This window comes from Microcebus murinus, chromosome 12 (assembly GCF_040939455.1).
Source record: "Microcebus murinus isolate Inina chromosome 12, M.murinus_Inina_mat1.0, whole genome shotgun sequence".
Classification (NCBI taxonomy): Eukaryota; Metazoa; Chordata; class Mammalia; order Primates; family Cheirogaleidae; genus Microcebus; species Microcebus murinus.
In genome coordinates this window covers 32,285,230-32,303,958 of record NC_134115.1, presented here as the reverse complement: position 1 = coordinate 32,303,958, position 18,729 = coordinate 32,285,230, and the positions used below count along the sequence as shown (strand labels likewise).

Sequence of the window (18,729 nt, the reverse complement as noted above, 5' to 3'; positions counted from 1 at the left end):
TAAGTAGTGGAAGATGAACATGGGCATTTGGGGGAGACAGTTGCACTAGCCAGCGTCTCCGGGCTTCCCCACCGCCTCCCTGCTGCTCGTGGGACCCTGTCGGTGAGGAAAGCCCTCAGGACTTGGGGCCGTTGCTCACACGTGGGTGCCAGTGGCGCCAGAACCACAGCAAGAGTTTAAGTGCCCACCAGAGAGCCCAGGCCAAGGCCATTTCCAAATCAACGCCCACGCCCGCAGAGCGGTCCCAACGAACAGCAGGTGTCACCCTTCTGCTTCCAAACCCCAACTGTTTTCAGGTGCGCGCCTCTCCAAATTTGCGTTCAGCGCCGCCGGCCCGCGGCGTGGCTGGGCCCTTCTGCCCGTGCACGGCGCGCTCCTGCGCGGCGCGGCCTTGCGGCTTCCCAGCGCGCTCCCCCGGGGCCGTGGGGCACGCGGAGGGCCGCAGGGGCCCGCAGCAGCCAGAGGACGTCTCAAAGGTCGAAGATCGAACTTGCCACGGGAGCGGGGGAAGGTGGCACAGGCCTCCAATTCCCTCCCCTCCCCCCTAGCGGTTCCTCAGGGCGCGGAGGGGGCGCCGCTGCGGCTGCGGCGCTCGGACCATGGCTGCGGGCCCCGCTCCGGCCCGGGTCCCCGCGCGCCGGCAGTACCGCGTGCAACTGCGCTTCGTGACCGAGGAGCAGCTCTTCCGGCCCGGGCGGTTCTGGTCCCCCAACCCGAAATCTCTGCGGCTCGAGGTGCACCCGGCAGGGGAGGAGGCGCGCGCGACGGTGACTGACGGTGAAGTACTGCGCGCGCCCCGCGCACGCCGAGTCCGCGCGGAAGCTGCCCGCTGTGCTGCGCGCGCGCGCGGCGATGGCAGCGCGGCTGTGTGGCCTCCCTCGCGTGTGGGGGTGCGGGGGTGCGCGGGTGCGGCCGCGCGTGTGTCCCCTGGCGTGCGTCCGCCGCGGGGCCGGGGTGTGTGCCTGGTGCGCGCGTGAACTGCGGGTGACGCACTCCGGTTGTCACTGAGCAGGTGCACACCCCAGCTAAGCGCAGATGGGGCTGGGGGAGCCATCTCTCCTGTCAGGAAAAGGTTACATCAATCCAGCCGTGCCTTTATTGCTGTCAGGGAATTTTGGAGCTGCAGGCAGACAGGCTCTGAGAAGTGAGGGCCGGAGAAGAGAGGCTTGTTGTGATATCCTTGCCAGGAATCAGTGTCTCTCATCCAGTCCAGGCCGGTGTGTTTCTCCTCCCCCTTCCAAGGCAACGGACCACATTACAGTCGCACCTGTGAAGTGGAGAGGTTTAGGAAGGACTGAGCAGTTAGGAAGGACACCAGTCCAAGTGGCTGTCACGCCAGTGCAGTGTACACTTGGCATTTTGGGTTCGAAAAATGTCCTTCACCAAGGAAATGCTCGGCCTTCACCAGTGCAGTTTCCTGGGCGCCACGGGCTGTGGGTATGTTAGGAGAATGCTTCCCACTTCTGTGGAATCCCAGACCTTTTTGAGAATTTGAGGAAACCTATAGATCCTGGCTCCAGAAAATGTGCATACTTGTGCACAAAACTTTTCATGTAAATATGAGGGGTTCATGCCCTCTGGCCCCAACTCATGTTAAATGCCTTGTTCTAGTAAGTGTGGAGAGCAGAGCCTCTAAGGCAGCTACAAGGCTCCAAAGACGTTTGGGTTTTTTTTCCAACTCTAATTGCTGAGAGTCTGAGTAGAGTTTAGAATGTTCTGCCCTGTGGATTGGTTCCAGTGGGAATCTGAAGATGCTGTCTTCCTGCTCCTCAGTGATGAGAAGGACACAAATTCACTGCTTCACCTCCAAGACCTTAGAACAGTGTCAGGCACATAGTAGACAATAAATACTTGTTTTGGAATGAAAGAAAGCCCTGGAATGTGTCTTCTCCCTTTATTGGTAGAAGTTTGGGTGTTAAAGTATTAAATACCATTTGACTAGTGTCTCAGGAAGCTTGAGGCTTGGCAGTGGGTCAAAAGCCTTACTCAGTGACTCGTTGATTTTTCTTTTGGATGCAAGAGGGGAAAAGAAGTAGTTTTTAGTATTTTTTTTGTGGGAATTCTGAAACTCAAGGTGCCAATGGGTCAAAAACCTTACTCAGTAACTCGTTGATTTCTCTTTTGGATGCAAGAGGGGAAAAGAGGTAGCTTTTAGTGTTTTTTTTTTTTTTTGTTATTTTTTTTTGTGTGTGGGAATTCCGAAACTCAAGGTGCCAGAAAAGAGGTCTGTTTGCAGACTATAGTAAATTTGTTTAATCTGTAGCCATATACATAGAGGAACAAAAGAGCAGATGTGAGATTTACACATTACATTATGTCCTGTGATTTTCTTTCCCACAAATGTGTGTTAAGAAATATTCAAGGCTCCAAGTGGTTGGTGTTGTAGACTCCCCAAGGTGTTATCCAATGCCTGGTCAATGAGGACATATTTCTCCTAGAGAGGAAAAAACTCACCTCCAATGCAGTAAATCAAGTCCAGGGATGACTTCTGTGGTATGTATTGACACAAAGCAATGGAAAGAATAATTAAAGCTGAGGCAGGCAGTCATTATCACAAGATTTTGACTGAATTCCTTGAGAAAGTTTCACCAAAAAGGAAGTAGAGATCTCACCCTCCAGTCCTAAGGAGCATTCTATGCATGCATGCGGTTATTAAAGTTCAGTACCCTTATACCGAGAGTTCTAGAGAGAAACTATCCTGGAATTTTTCTTTAAAGTAGCTCATTTTTATTATTTCACCAATTAGACCCCTGTAGATGGTGGCTAGGCAGAGCAAGCTTGACAAGAAATTCTAATAAATTATTAGAAGAAGAAAGATTCTGGTGAACTCAGATATTGTATGTTTAGTAGCAGGATTACACATGGCTAGAATTTTTCCTGGAATGAATGTTGGTGAAAATTCTTTAATGAATTGTAGGAATGGTTCTAAGCAATGTATGTTGAAAAACTTATGTAGTCTCTTAGTTTATATCTAGAATTATTACTCTGGAATAATTCTGCCTGGATTCAAATCCTGACTCTACCTCTAATTAGCTGTACTATCTGTAGTGAATGATCCACCCTATTTAAGCTTCGATTTCCTCATCTGGAAAATAAGGACAATAATACGAGTTATAAGGATTAAATACAATAATATGTACACCATGTTTGAGATGATACCTGGCATGTATTAAGAGCTCAGTAAGTGTTAGCTGTTATTATTAATGTTATATTTACTTTCTGTCTCCAAAGCAACAGATTCCTCAGGCTGTTCTTAGGGCGAGTTAGACTATATTTTTGTGAAGATGTTCCAAAGGAGACAATTAAATCTGGTAAAAAAAAAAAAAATCACTTGGAAAATTTGAACAATCTTTCAGAGTCTCAATTTCAGTAGCTTGACATGTAAAGAATGGAAAAGAACAGGACAAAACCAGTTTATTGTAATATCAAGCTTTCTAAAATTGACAACAATTTCATAAAAGTAACACACCAGGGGATCCAGCAGATGTGGATTCTAGCTTGTGGACTCTGGAAAGCCATTGATTCATCCCTTCTTTTCTTAAACATTTTTTTGAGTCCCTATCCTGCCAGGAGGCTGCCTGAGAGTGTATTTAATTTATTCTATCCCCAGAGCCTTCCACAGTACCAAATACACACAGGCATCAATAAATGTTTCTTTAATGAATTAGTGCTTTAAATCAAGAATTTAAAAATCTTGCTAAAAGAAAACTTAAAATACTAAACACTGAGTGCACAGAGTCAGAGTTGCCCAAAATGATTAAGGTGCTGTCTTATAGTCTAAAAGTATGTTTTAAAATATACTGTATTAATAGAAATTTTAGTTATAGTAAGGTCGACAGATCAGGAGATGATCGCCATTGAAAAGGTCGTTTATTACTCACAGTTCCCAAGAGGAGCAGGCACACCGCACCGCAAGGCGGCCACATAGACAAGCACCTGGGCGGGTTAGGATCCGGGGGAGCAGAACGAGAAGGGGCAACTGTGGGCAAGAGCCTTTATTGTTGTTTCCATGGGGTGGAATCATGAGGGAGGGTAAACAGGCTTAGGATGGGCTAGTTTGAATGATTTTAGCAGGCTCTATGGCAGGGGTCCTCAAACTTTTAAAACAGGGGGCCAGTTCACTGTCCCTCAGACCATTGGAGGGCTGTACTATAGTTTAAAAAAAAACTGTGAACAAATTCATATGCACACTGCACATATCTTATTTTGAAGTAAAAAAAACAAATGGGCAAAAACACTCACATGTGGCCCGCGGGCCGTAGTTTGAGGATGCCTGCTCTATAGTATAGGGACTGTCTAGTTTTTTGGTACCTGACCCTGGCATGCTTAGGACAGATGAATAGTGGCTCAGAGTATGCGACCTCAATAAAGGAGTTGATTGGGATGTGGATTCTAGACTGGTTGGTTTATACTTGAAAAGTTTGCTCACAAATGAGTTGTTTACTCACTCTAGGAACTGATGAATTCTGGGAGGGGCATTCTCTCCAGGGTCAATAAGGCCCCATTGTCAAAGCATAAGAATACAGAAACTGAAAGACACAGCTAAGACTTGGGAAAACCAGAGTACAAGGGAATTAGTAAGTCTATAGGGTGGCAGTGGGTGTCCACTGGCAGGCAGGAAGGGGCTGTGGTTAAGAACTTCAGTTCAGATGATGGGAAAACAAATATATTGTTTCCATACTTTCAGTGTACCCAAGCTAAGAACTGGAAACAAACAAAAAAAAAAAAAAGTAGGAGATGAAACTGCTTCTCTCCCACCCCTTTGCACAAACTCTCTGTAAGCCCTGTGCTGTGCTGGGGTGCTGGAGGGGAAAGAACGAGCTGAGACTGTATTACACAAAGGCTAGGGGGAGACCAGATCTCCAGGAGAGAAGAGAGAAAATTCTTTCCCTTTCTCTGGCTACAGAGGTCTTATAATTAATCTGGAAGTGTTAGCAAAATATATAAATAAGCCCCACGGATAATCAAGTACAAAAATGTGAAGGTTTTTGTCTCTGAGATATTGCAAAAGGATGCTAGGCTTTTTGTTCCCTGGTGAATGCTCATCTCATTAGAGAGGGGGAGAAAAAGAGCAGAAGGAAAGTCAGAGAAAAACATCCTTCGCATCGCACAGGAGTTCCAATCTTCCTTCTTTAAATTCTGTGATAATTGTAGCAAAGTAAAGTAAGTTGAGGCCTGCTAACAGGATCTTGAAGTCAGTTACCTCCATATGAGGTAAACATTCATTACTTTTCATTCAACAACTATCTACTGAACACCTGTTCTGTGCTAATCACTGTGTGAGCCATCACTGAGCTAAGTAAGGACCCACCCTATAGAGCTAGTGTTTTCATGGGGGAAGACAATAGCCAAAGAAGCAAAGCAAGATCATTTCGGATTGAGATAAATATCTCGAAGGAAATGAACAGAATAAAAAAATATATTTATAGCTCCATAGAGAGGGAGGGAGGCCAATTTAGAGAGTGTGGTCAGGGGAGGCTTCTCTGAAGAAGTAATATTTGATCTGGGCCAGGAAGGAAAGATGAAAGGAGGCCGCTAAACAAAGAGCTGGTGGAAAGATATTGCAGACAGAAAGAATGGCAGGTAGAAAGGCCCTGAGGCTGGGAGGAATTGGTGTGTTTGAGATGGCCAGTGTAGCTGATGCTTCATAAGAGAGAGGCGGAATAATATGAGTTAAAGTTAGTGTTCCAATTATTATTGCAGCCTAACAAGCTACCGCAAAACTTGGTAGCCTAAAACAGCCATTTTACAGTGTCCCCAGATTCTGCGAGCTAGGAGCCAGGCATGGCTTGCCTGGACGATTCTTGAGCATTGACTAAGGTCACTCACTGCCACTCATTTGGCAGCTGGCCTGGAGATCCAAGAGTGTGTCATTCTCCTGGACTGGTGTGACAGTTTCTTTTATGTGTCACCTTGGCTGGGCCACGGTGCCTAGATATTTGGTCAGACATTATTCTAGATGTTTCTTTCTAGAGGGTTTTTGGATGAAATTAACATTTAAATTGGTGAACTCTGAATAAAGCAAATTGCCCTTCATAATGTGGGTGTGCCCATCATTGTACCTGTTGGGTAGTTTTTTATCCCTCCCTTCCTTTCCCCTCCCCCTTTTTGACTTCCAATGACTTTTTTCTCTGTGCCGATGTGGGCACATTGATTAGTTCCAAATTATTAGAGAGTACATGTGGTGTTTGTTTTTCCATTCCTGAGATACTTCACTTAGGATAATGACCTCAGTTCCCTCTAAATTGCTGCAAAAGGCAGTAATTCATTTCTTTTTATGGCTGAGTAGTACTCTATGGTGTGTGTGTGTGTGTGTGTGTGTGTGTGTGTGTGTGTGTGTATCACATTCTGTTAATCCACTCATGAATTGTTGGGCATTTGGGTTGAATCCACATCTTTTCAACTATGAATTGTGCTACAATAAACATTCAAGTGCAGGTGTATTTTTGATAAAGTGACTTCTTTTCCTTTTGGTAGATACCCAACAGTGGAATTGCTGAGTTGAATGGTGAGTCTATATTTATTTCTTTGCTGAATCTCCATACTATTTTCTATAGAGGTTGTATGAATTTGCAGTCCCACCAGCAGTGTATGGGCATTCCTTAACCTCTGCACCCACACCAGCACTGTGTTTTGTGACTTTTTATAATAGCCATTCTGACAAAGGTAAGGTAATATCTTATTGTGATTTTAATTGCATTTCCCTGATGGTTAGTGATGTTGAGCATTTTTCACAGGGTTGACTATTTGTTTATCTTCTTTTGAATAACTTCTGTTCATGTCTTCTGCCCACTCTTTTTAATGGAGTTGTTTGTTTTTTTTCCTTGCTGACTTGTTTTTCTGTGTAGATTCTGGATATTAGTGCTATATCAGATGTATAGTTTGAGAATATTTTCTCCCATTCTGTATGTTGTCTTTGATTATTTCATTTCCTATGCAGAATCTTTTTAATTTAATCAAGTCCTATTTATTTATTTTTGTTGTTGCTGTGATTGCCATTGGGGTCTTAGTCATAAATTCTTAGACTAGGCTGCTATCTAGAAGAGTTTTTCCAACATTTTTCTTCTTGGTTTCATGGCTTACATTTAAGTGAATCATTCAGTGGTTTCATGCCTTACATTTAAGTCTTTTGTCCATCTTGAATTAATTTTTATATATTATGAGAAATAGGAGTCCTGTTACATTCTTCTGCATGCGACTATCCAGTTTTCCCAGCACCACTTAATGAATAGGGCTTCCTTTTGCCAGTGTATGTTGTTATCTGCTTTGTCAAAGATCAATTGGTTGTAGGTAGATGGTTTTATATCTGGGTTCTCTGTTCTGTTTCATTGGTCTATGTCTCTGCTTTGATACCTGTGTAATGCTGTTTGGATTACTATAGCCTTGTAGTATAATTTGAAGTCTGGTAATGTGATGCCTCCAGGTTTGTTCTTTTTGCTTAAGACTGCTTTGGCTATCCAGGCTCTTTTTTGGTTCCAAAAAGAATTATTTTTTTCTGGATTTCTAAAATATGATGTTAGTATTTTGATGGGGATTGCATTGAATCTGTAAATCATTTTGGGCAGTATGGACATTTTAACAATGTTGATTTTACCAATCCATAAGCATGAGATGTTTTTCTATTCATTTGTGACTTCTGTGATTTCTTTCATCAATGTTTCACAGTTCTACTTGTAGAGATCTTTCACCTCCTTGGTTATGAATATTTCTAAGTATTTCATTTACTTTGTAGCTATTGTGATTATTATTGAGTCTTTGATTTGATTCTCAGCTTGGCAATTCTTAATAAATAGAACTGCTACCGATTTCTGCACATTGATTTTGTAACCTGAGACTTTGTTAAGTTTATTTATCAATTCCAGGCATATTTTGGCTGAGTCTTTGGCATTTTCTAGATATAAGATCATATTGTCAGCAAAAGTGATAGGTTGACTTCCTCTTTCCCACTTTGGATACCCTCCATTTCTTTTTCTTGCCTGATTGCTCTGGCTAGGATTTCTAGTACTATGTTGAATAGAAGTGGTGACAGTAGGCACCTTTCTCTTGTTCCAGTTCTTAGGGGAATGCTTTCAACTTTTGCCCATTCAGCATGTTGTTGGCTGTGGGTTTGTCATACATGGCTTTTATTATTTTTAGATATGTTCTTCTATGTCTAGTTTGTTGAAGGTTTTATCTTCAAAAGGGTGCTAGATTTTGTTGAATGCTTTTTCTGTATCTGTTGAGATGATCATGTGATCTTTGTTTTTGCTTTTGTTTATGTGGTGAATCACATTTATTGATTTACATATATTGAACCATCTTTGTATCCCTGGGATAAAGCCCACTTGATCGTGATAAATTTTTTGATGAAAAAATTCTGCTGAATTCTGGTTGCTAATATTTTGTTGAAGATTTTTGCATCTATATTCATAAGGGACATTGGTCTACAGTTTTCTTTTTTTGTTGTGTCCTTTCCTAGCTTTGGTATCAAGGTAATACTTGCTTAATAGAGTGAGTTAGGGAAGATTCCCTCTTTCTCAATGTTATGGAATGATATATGTAGGATAAGTACCAGTTCTTCTTTGTAGGTCTGGTAGAATTTGGCTATGAATTCATCTGATCTGGGGCATTTTTGGTTGGAAGATTTTTTTATTACTGCTTCAATCTCACTGTCATTATTGGTCTCTTCAGGAGTTTTGTTTCTTCCTGATTGAGTCTTGGGAGGTTGTATGTTTCCAGGAATTTGTCCATTTCTTCTATGTATTCCAGTTTATGTGCATAGAGGTTTTTATAGTATTTATGGATGACATTTTATATTCTGTGGCATCAGTTGTACTATCTCCTTTTGTCCTTCTGATTGAGCTTATTTGAGTCCTTTCTCATCTATTTTTGCTTTATTGATTTTGTTTATCTTTTCAAAGAACAATTTTTTTTATCCTTTGTATGTTTTTGTTTGTTTTCTACTTTGTTTAGTTCTGGTCTGAGCTTTGCTATTTCTTTTGTTCTGCTAGCTTTGGGTTTGGTTTGCTCTTCCTTTTTAGTTCCTTGAGATGTGTCATTGTCAATTTGTGATCCTTATGTCTTTTTGATGTAGGCATTTTAAGGCTATGAATTTTCCTTTTAGGACTGTTTTGCTGAATTTTATAGATTTTGATAGCACATGTCCTTTTTGTTCAGTTTGAGGAATCTTTTGATTTCCATATTAATTTCATCATTGACCTAAGGATTGTTCAGAAGCAGGGTTGTTTAATTTCCATGACTTTGTGTAGATTTCAGTGTTTCTCTTGGAATTGGTTTTTTGTTTTATTCCACTGTGGTCTGAGAAGATACATGGTATGATTGCAATTTTGTTGAATTTGTTGAGACATGTATTGTGGCCTAAGATATGACCAACCTTGGATAATGTCCCATGTACTGATGAGAAGAATGTATATTTAGTAGTTTGGGGGTAGAATGTCCTGTAAATATCTGCTAGGTCCATTTGTTCTAGAGTTCTGTTTAAGTCCAGTGTTTATGCATTTATTTTCTACTTCAGTGATCTGCCCAGCTCTCTCAGTGGGCTATTGAAGTCCCTGACAATTAAGATACTAATGTTTATCTGTTTGCTTAGATATAATAGGATTTGTTTTATGATTCTGGGAGCTCCTGTGTTAGGTGTGTATATATTTAGGGTTGTTACATCTCCTTGTAGAATTGTTCCCTTTACCATTATATAATAATCATCTTTGTCTTTTTTTTATTGTTGATTTAATATCAGTTTTATCTGATATAAGATTGGCTATAACCACTCTCTTTTGCTTTCTATTTTGCATGGAATATTTTTTCCATCTTTTCCCCTTGAGTCTATAGGAGTCCTTGTGTGTTAGGATGAGTTTCCTGGAGATAGCAGATATGTAAGTTATATTTTTTTATCCATTCAGCCAGTGTATGTCTTTTAGTGGTGCATTCAGACCATTTACATTGAGTGATAATATTGATATGTGGCATGCTGTTCTGTTCATTGTGTTGTAGCACCTTATTGCTTTGTTTTCCCTCTTGTGCTGTTGTTTGTTATGAGCTGTTAGCTTTAGCTTTGGTGCGATTTCACACTGGTAGATATCTATTGTGCTTATCCATGTATAATGAAGTTCTGAGTATTTCCTGTCTAGTCAGGAGATCTAGTCATGACAGATTTTCTCAGTGCTTGCTCTTCTGGAAAAGTCTTTATTTCTCCATTGTTTATGAAACTTAGTTTTGAAGAATACAAGATTCTTTGCAGGCAGTTGTTCTGAAGATGGTACCCCAGTCTTTTCTGGCTTGTAAGCTCTGTGCTGAGAAGTCTGCTGTTAGCCTGTTGGGTTTATTTTGTAGGTTAGTTACTGTATTAATCTTGCTGTAGAATTGTAGAATTTTCTCCTTCATTTTGACTTTGGCCAGGTTGATTACTATGTGTCTTGGAGATGTTCTATTTCCTTTGAATCTTCCTGGTGTTTGATGACCATCTTGAGTCTGGATGTCTGAATCTCTGGCACCACCAGGATGTTTTCCTAAATAGTTCCCTCAAATAGGTTTTCCATGCTTTTTGCTCTTTCTTCTTCTTCACTAGGGATACCTATAATTTGTGTCTTTGCTTTGCATAGTCCCCTGTATGAGTAAATGTTCAGTCTTCTTTACTCTCTTTTCTGCACCTTTGAATGACTGGATTGGTTCGAGAGCCTTATCTTCAAGCTCTGGGATTCTTTCTTCTGCTTGGTTTAACATGTTATTGAAGCTTTCTGCTGTATTTTGTAATTTGCTAAATGACTCTTTCAGTTCTATTATATCCTTTCTCATGTTGTCAAGCTCTTTAGTGACTTCTTTATTTTTTTCATTGATTTCCTAAAATATTTTTTGGCTTTTTTTTTTCATTGTTGTTGTTGGTTTTCAACTTTCTCTTCAATACCATTTATCTTATTTGCCAGCCATAATCTGAATTCCATTTTTGACATTTCGACAATTTCTGTTTGGTTGGGTTCCATTACTATAGATCCATTGTGATTTCTTGGAGGTGTCAAACTGTTTTGTTTTTTTATGTTGCCGGAATTCTTTTGCTAGATTCTTCTCATCTGAATACTCATCTCTCAGCTCAGGTTTGACAGGTTTGCAGGGGACCTGTTCTCCTTTTTGGGGAACTCTCCTACTTAGAAGAGGAGGAGATCCCTAAATGGCACTTTTGTGTCCTACTCTGCAATGTGAATGTTCACCTGGCAGGGGAGGGGTGGGTGCACTGAGACTTGTAGTGTAACTGCTCTGTTTTGTCCCTTTCCCTTATGATTGTCACAGTTCAAGTCAGTGCTGGATAATCTTCATGAGGGGCAGTGGGTTGTTCCCTAGATTCTTGTGGGAAGCATAAGTTGGGATCTGGGTGAAACCTTTTCATGGAGGCTGGTGTTGTGGGAAATTGCTCTGCTTGGGGTCTCCCTGTGGAGGTGACAGTGGCAGCTGGGCGAGGCTATCAAAGCAGTGGTCCTGGGTGTCCTGGCTGTAGGCATTTGCTCCAACCAAGTCTAAGTGTAATGGTGGCTCCAGGTTGGGGGTGTTCCTGGTGGAACGTTGGACCTTGGGGCAGTTCTATGGCCCTGCTGCCATGGTGAAGACTTGGGGTTTGGGTCTCTCATGGTCCAGGTGCATTGCTGGATTCTCAGAGGTGGAGTCATGGGCCCAGAAGGAGCATTGGAGCCATAGGGGCAGAGCCTTGGGTTGGGGTCAATGCTGGATCCTAGGGAGGCAGAGCTATAGCCCCAGAAACTGCCACCAGGAGGCTCAGAGCCTGAGTTGTGGTCTGTGGGCAGGACAGGAGATGAGTGAGTGGCCATGGGGTCAGACCCCAGTGCAGTAACCATAGAGGTGGAGCCACATGGGCAGAGGGTGTTTCCAAAACCACCCTCTGGTGGCTGGCAGCATGGGGATCATGCGGAGTGGGGCTACAGGCAGGGCTGCTGAGTGGCTGGGGTTCTTTCCCTGCCATGGTCCTGCTGAGGCAGTGGCCATGGAGGAGTCTCAGGTTTGTCTGTGGTGCCTGAGTACGGCTTGGGGGAGTGTCCACTCTGCCTGCTCTCTCCCTACCCCATGAGGGCTATGCGAAAGCTGCTGTTGCAAAGCCAGCCTGGTGCAGACCTTGCAGGAAAGCATGGATTTTGATGTGTACCAAAATGGTCTTCCGAATTCTTCACTCCATTTCACTTCACTCCACTCCACAATTGAACTTGTCCCCCTCCTTCAAAAACAGAACAGAACAGACAAACCTGTAAACCTATCCCGGAAAATCCCTTCTCTGCAGGCAGACAGGCCAGGAAGCAAGAGGGGAGGGGTGCTGGATGGGCAGAGTTATGTCTCTCCTGGTGCGTCAATTAGAGAACCCGGTGGGGAGAGAGTGGAGATGGGGAGAGAAGCCGGAATTGTTAATGGAGCACAGTAATCCTCAATGGGGCACGAATGGCATTTGTGCTGGGGAAATTCTTCATTGTGAGAGGCACTGCAGAATGTTTACCCTCCCTGGGCCCTTGGCATTAAATGTCACAACCCCCTTCTTGCATTTACTGTGACAAGGAAGAACAACCTTTGTGCATCGCTAGCAGAACTCCCTTCACACGATACGGGTGCTGAAGCCACACCCCCTTCCCCACTAACAATCAGGACTGGGACTACTCTCTCTCACTTTTCCATCCAGACTGTCTGAAAAACACTACGCTCACCTTGGGCACAATTGTCCCTCTCCCAAGCAGCAGACTGCTCCTCATATGCATCATCCAATCCAACCTTGCTACCGTTAAGTCCCAGTGACTATTTAGATATTATTTCACTGAAGAGTTGTTTAAAAATGTGAAATATAGTCAGAATCCTATGAGGTGCCTTTTTTCTTTCATTGTTGTTTTACCAAGAGCAATACTTTCATGATTCCAATATAGCTTCCCAAGAAAGATGTTTAATGAAACTAAACTGAGACTTTCAGGTAGACCTGTTTGTTTGTTCCAACATTATGTTGTATGAGTACTGTCCGGAAAGTATCCAGCCACTGTTAATATTATGTGGGGGACAGCTCTCGTATGTTTGTATCAGTGAAGAGAAGGCATTTTCTTCCTCTGTCAGGCAAGACTGGTACCCTGAATGAATGATGCATAAAAAGCTGCCCTTGTGTGGCTATGTCTGAAAGCACAAAAGTAAAAATAGGTGAGGGGGCTTGTTTTCCTGGCCAAATAAAGACCTTTTAAGATTCTTTGTTTTCCCTGTTTATAATATTTGCACTAAATTGTGGTTCTGTATTCAATACTGATGAATTGACCAGTTCAAAGGTAGGCATTCCACTGATTAATGCTTATGGTTAATGCCACTTGGCAGAGAAGAGGCATGGCTGTCTTGTGGTTGGATATTATGATTTTAAAAGTCAATTCTAGAAACCAAAGAAGTTATTAAAACAAGAAAATGTCATTGATGCAATATTTATGCTTTGTGTTACGATTGACCATAGGGTATTTTTAAATTATTTTTATTGTATATATTTAAGGTGTACATCCTGATGTGTTGATATACATCTACATAGTGAAATGATTACTAGAATAAAATTAACATATCCATCACCTTCCATAGCTACCTATTTTTTTATTTTATGGTAAGAGCAGGTAAAAGCTATTCTCTTAGCAAATTTTCAGTGTACAATATTATTAACCATAGTCCTCATGCTGTGCATTCGATCTCTAGACTTACACAGGGTTTGTGAAATAAAATAAAACAATTACTTTAAAACATGAAGCTTATAAAAATGTACCAGATTAGAACCATCTGATGGTGAAAATCTCTTCTTTTTCCTTCTTCCCCCTTCTTGCCTGTCCTTCTATCACAGATGAAGTGTATGTACTGGTACCCCTGGCGATTTGAAACAGAAGTATGAAGTGAGCACACTCTGCCATCAGTATCCTTCTCTTTCTACCATGATTCGCTTTCCTTATAAATCTCCAGTGTCTAGGAGCCTTTCCTACCCTGTACCTGTCCCCACCCTTCCCTCTCCAATGTAGCCAGGGTTTTACCCTGAAGATTTGCTGATAAAAGCAGAAAGGGTTAGGTTTTCCCCAGTACAGCAGCATTTCAGTAGGAGACAAACCCCTTTGCTCAGAGGAATGACCTTATATCCTTGAATGAGATTTTTTTTTTTTTCAGGTCTGAGAGATCTCTGGGTATACCATTCACTCTCCAATCATAACATTGACCTTCATTTAGCAAAGATACTCCTTCGTGTTAGGTATCACACACATTATCTCTAATTTTACGGTAACCTGGATAACACTTGATGTCACTTTATTGCTCCATTTTATCCCAGGTATATTGTCCTCAAAACCTGATTACTTTCCCCTTTGCATGATACCTTCTTGTGTTTAGTTACCCAGTCTTTAGCCTGTGGTACATTTGGACTCTTGGCTACAAACTCAAAGTTGGATTTGCCCACAGAATGATGAAACATTTGTTCCTTGGGTTTTGAGGGAGCTGGATTCTTTAGTGATCTTAGAAACCTCAGTGAGAGGGTGGAGTTACTGATAGTATCACTCTTCGCGTATTTTAGACAGAACCCAGGTTTTCTAACCTCCAGGCCAGCATCTAAATAAAATCATGCGTGACCACCTTCTTGTGTCAATTGCTTCCCTCCATTTTAACTGCTGTTCTTTGAGGACTAGGCTGGCAAGGGTGGGGGGTGGATCAATGAGATCAAATGTCCCATCTGTTAGCTTTGTGGCCTTGAAAGGTTTATTGAACCTGCCTTAACCTTAGTTTTCTCTCCTGGAAGTTGAGATAATTTTTACCTTAATAGGTTATGCAAAAATAAACATAATAATGAAAAGTGGAAAAAAAAATTCAAAATGATTTCTTTTATGATAATTTTGAAAGCAAGTGGAATCACAGTCATCAAAATAATGCAGAGATATTTTTACAAGCAATTATAAAGCAAAGTTCCCACTTTCATGGAGCTCAGTACCACCTAAAAAAGCATCGGGATACTTTGTCTTATGCTAGAAGTAGAAAAGTATTTATCTTTATATATAAAATTATATATATATATAAATTTTTAACATATATAATTATATATGTTAGGAAAATATATTTTGTAATCCTAACTGATTGTGTATAGTTATCTTTCACAGTCACAGTATGGCTGACTTTGTAATAGCAACCCTGCTGAAGAACCTTTCCTTGGCCCTTTTGATATCCTGTTCATTGTGCTTGCAATGCTGTTCTAGGGCCACACCCTCATCCGGGTCGTTTGTGTATTTGGATCCCTCTCCTCCTTTAGTTCACAGGTTGAAACTCATGTTTTTAGAAAGGACTTCTCATTGTGCAGAGCACACACTGTTCCTACCGTACCCACTCAGCTTATCTGAGCCCTCTTTCTTTCATGGCAGTTATTGCAACTTGTAAGGAGAAAAAAATGTTTTTTAAAAATTTACCCTTGGTTAAAATTGAAGTTGGAATCACAGGACACAAATCAAAACAGTATTTGATAAGAAGCCTTGTGAGGAAGGGAAGAGGTTGACCCGAATGCTTTTGAGAATGTGAGTGGGAAGGTTGGAGCATATTTTCCAATTAGGAATCATAAAGGCAGAGAGAATAAAGTGCACGAGCCAGGTCAGGCGAAAGGACCATTTAGGTTAGCGTGATTCATATTCTGAATGCTGCCATCATGAAATTGAGTTCCTGGTCAGTCTCTTTGCTAGGAAGGGTAAAAAGGTCTCCAGTGATATTTTGCTTTTAACTACAAGGTTTATTGTTATCTCCTAGGAAATAGAAGTCAACCTTGAGGCTATTATGATGACTGAATAGCTTGTTTAACATGTTTGTTGTGGGAAATTGTATTTACTTACTACATGTTTGTTTTAGGAAATTGCATTTGTTAAAATGTTTGTTGTAGAAAATTGGGTTTACTGACCCAGTTGTGTCGTACATGGTAGCACTGTGAGGAATAGTTTACTAACCTTCTTCAGTAACTCTCTCCATATTAGTAACTGGACTTCATTTCATTTAATAATCCATGCAGTTTGTATGTATTAATATTATACACCTATTCTGAGCCAGATACTGTTAAAGGCACTGAGGAAGTAACAGCATGTTAATTACCCAATGCTGTGTAACAAGTAACCACCAACTTAGTGGCTTAAAACCAACACACAGTTACTATCGCACAGTTTCTGTGGGCAAGAATACAGGCAGGGCCTACCTGGGTCCCCTGCTTCAGGGTCTCCCACAAGCTGCAGTCAAGGCTGTGGCTAATGCCGAGGTCTCATGCAAAGACTTGACTGGGGAAGGGTCCCCTTCCAAGCTCACTGGGTGGTTGTCAGCTTAATTCACTTCATCAAGGGTTGTTTGCTAAGCTTGTAACTTGCAGGCTACTCACTGGTGCCCCTAATTCCTTGGCACATGGGCCTACCTAAAATGGTGATTTGCTGCATCCAAGCCAGCAAGGCAGCAAGAGTCTGATAGCAAGATGAAAGTCTCAATTTTACATAGCCTAATCATAGAAGTGACATCCTGTGACCTTTATCATGTTCTATTGGTTAGTCACTAGGCCAGTCCACACTTGGGAGGAGGGGATGACACAAGGGGTTGAATCCGGGAGGTAGGGGTGGGGGGTTGACTGGGGGCTTTCTTAGGGTCTGCCCACCATGAGCAGTGAGCAAAACCAAGTTGCCACTTTTGCCGAGCCTGCCTTCCAGTGCCGTTCAGAAAGCATCAGGGTCGTTATTCTGTCCTGGACTTTCTACAGGCCTGTTTGAAAAAAAAATATATTTTGTGCTTCTAAAACATTTCATTGCTAAACACCATGTGAAGTATCTTTCTTTTTAAAATTAGTTATCAGATACAGTCTGTGCCATGAACCCCTCAGAGTGTTGGCGGCTGAGTTGCAGGACTAAAGAATGGAAGTAAAAGTATATGGCAATATCTCAGCAGAGCTGCAGTGATCAGCGGAACAGAAAATCAGCTCCAATGTGCTTTTGGCTTCCAAGCCCTTTGCTCTGGATAGCTGGACAAAAGAAGCCGTTATTTATGAAGAAGACTGACCCTGTTGTTGGGAACTTCTATTTAATTTTTTGTTAGGTTTACCTTATCATGACTTCATTTCTTTATATGGAGGTTTAGTTAGCTTTCTGTCACAGGCAAGAGTTGTACTGAAGGTAAACTGTACTTTGTATTTAGGTTCAGACACTGTTTGAAATACCTTCATTAAGTCACTCATAGGGGAGACTGACTGAGCTGCTGTTTCAAATATAAGAAATTACAGTGAAGTTTTATAGAGTGAAACAATACCAAATGGAAAATGAGAAAGAAAGAAAGGAAGAAGGAAGGGAGGGATGGAGGGAAAAGCAAAAGGCAAAAAGAAGCATGGGAAGAAGGAAGGTAGAGCCCTTTTGGATTTATTGCATCTTAGGGGATAAACAACTAGTGCACTCTGAAGATATTGCTATTTTCTGTATTAGCTATGCTTTATGGCTTTAAGTAATTATCTAAAACATATTTCACAAACCTTGACAATTACTCAGTCTTGGGTTTAGAATTTATATTTTAAAGACATGGAGATAGACTCTGTACCGGCTTGAGAGAACACCTATGCCTTCGATCTTGGGTGTCGGAAAATCAAAGATTAATGAAAAGTCATCAATTGGAATGGAGAAGAGGAAAGTGAATCTGAATTGTGTGCATAGCTCTTGGCCTCACCCAGGCCAGCTAAAGACATCGCAGATCCCAAGGCATTTGTAAACACTACATTGCAAATTAATGTAGACACTCTGCTGTGCTCTGGAAAAGACTGAAGCACAGTTCACGAACCGGCCTGAGACACGAGGAGGAAAGAGTTGAGCCGAGATGCAAACCCAGCTGTCAGGGTCTGGGGTCTGAGCTTTCAGAATGCTTCCCTGTGCTTAGAAAACAAAAGATCTGTGTAATTGCTTCACAAACCTCCTGTGGATAAAGCTGATTTTTTTTTTTCCTTACTAGGGTACTCATTTCTGATTTCATAGTTTTTTCTTCCTCAGAGAAAGGAAGTTTTATTATCTGGTTTCCACAGGCAGCAAGTCCTTCAGGATATGAATTGTTTTTTCTTATATTTTAGGAATATCAGAAGAGCAGAGAACATGTGAACCACACAGGCAATGAATATTACATTTTTAACCTATAAAGTAATAGCATTGGAAGAGGCTACAGTTCAGGGAGGTAGGATACATAACAAACTCACCTGGCTAAACTTACTTAAAGAGCCAGGGCTGGAGCTCAGGCTGCCAATGGCCAGTTCTCCTCCCTCTGCACCAGTCTCCTTAGAGGATATTTAGAATGCTTTCTCTTACCCGACTTGTATGATTTTTTATCTCTTGACTTCCAGGAATAGCTGTGCTTTTCTTTTTCATTTACAAGAGAACTTCCAACCCCCACCCCCGCCCCCATAAAGCATTTGATTCTTTGATGTTCCAGGTAGAATGGTAATACATTAGCCAGTCTTGAAGCATTTTAATAGTACTGTCTGCTTTCTCTGCATTCCCCCAAATTCTCACGTGGCTCTTCCCTTTCAGGTTCTTCATGTTCAGGATTGTGTCTTTATCATTTCTTTTTATCTATCTTTATCATTTCTGCTTATCTAGGAAGATATACACTAGGGCCTTGTTCTAGTGAGTATAGTTATGCAGCTTTCAGGGCAGAAAGTATACTTTTTCCTTAGAAAACATGGACTTACAATTTATATCAGATTTTCTCAGCCAT

The 18,729-nt window shown here is 41.6% G+C and overlaps 1 protein-coding gene across 1 annotated transcript in view; it reads left to right on the top strand.

Moving 5' to 3' along the window:
• Window positions 1-385: 385 nt before the first annotated feature.
• Window positions 386-18,729, top strand: part of LOC105856043 (histone-arginine methyltransferase CARM1-like) — a 248,807-nt gene continuing 230,463 nt past the window's right edge. The window contains exon 1 of the mRNA XM_012737456.3: window positions 386-777. Coding sequence (XP_012592910.1) covers window positions 600-777 — 178 coding nt within the window. The 5' untranslated portion in view covers window positions 386-599. The remainder of the gene's footprint in view (window positions 778-18,729) is intronic.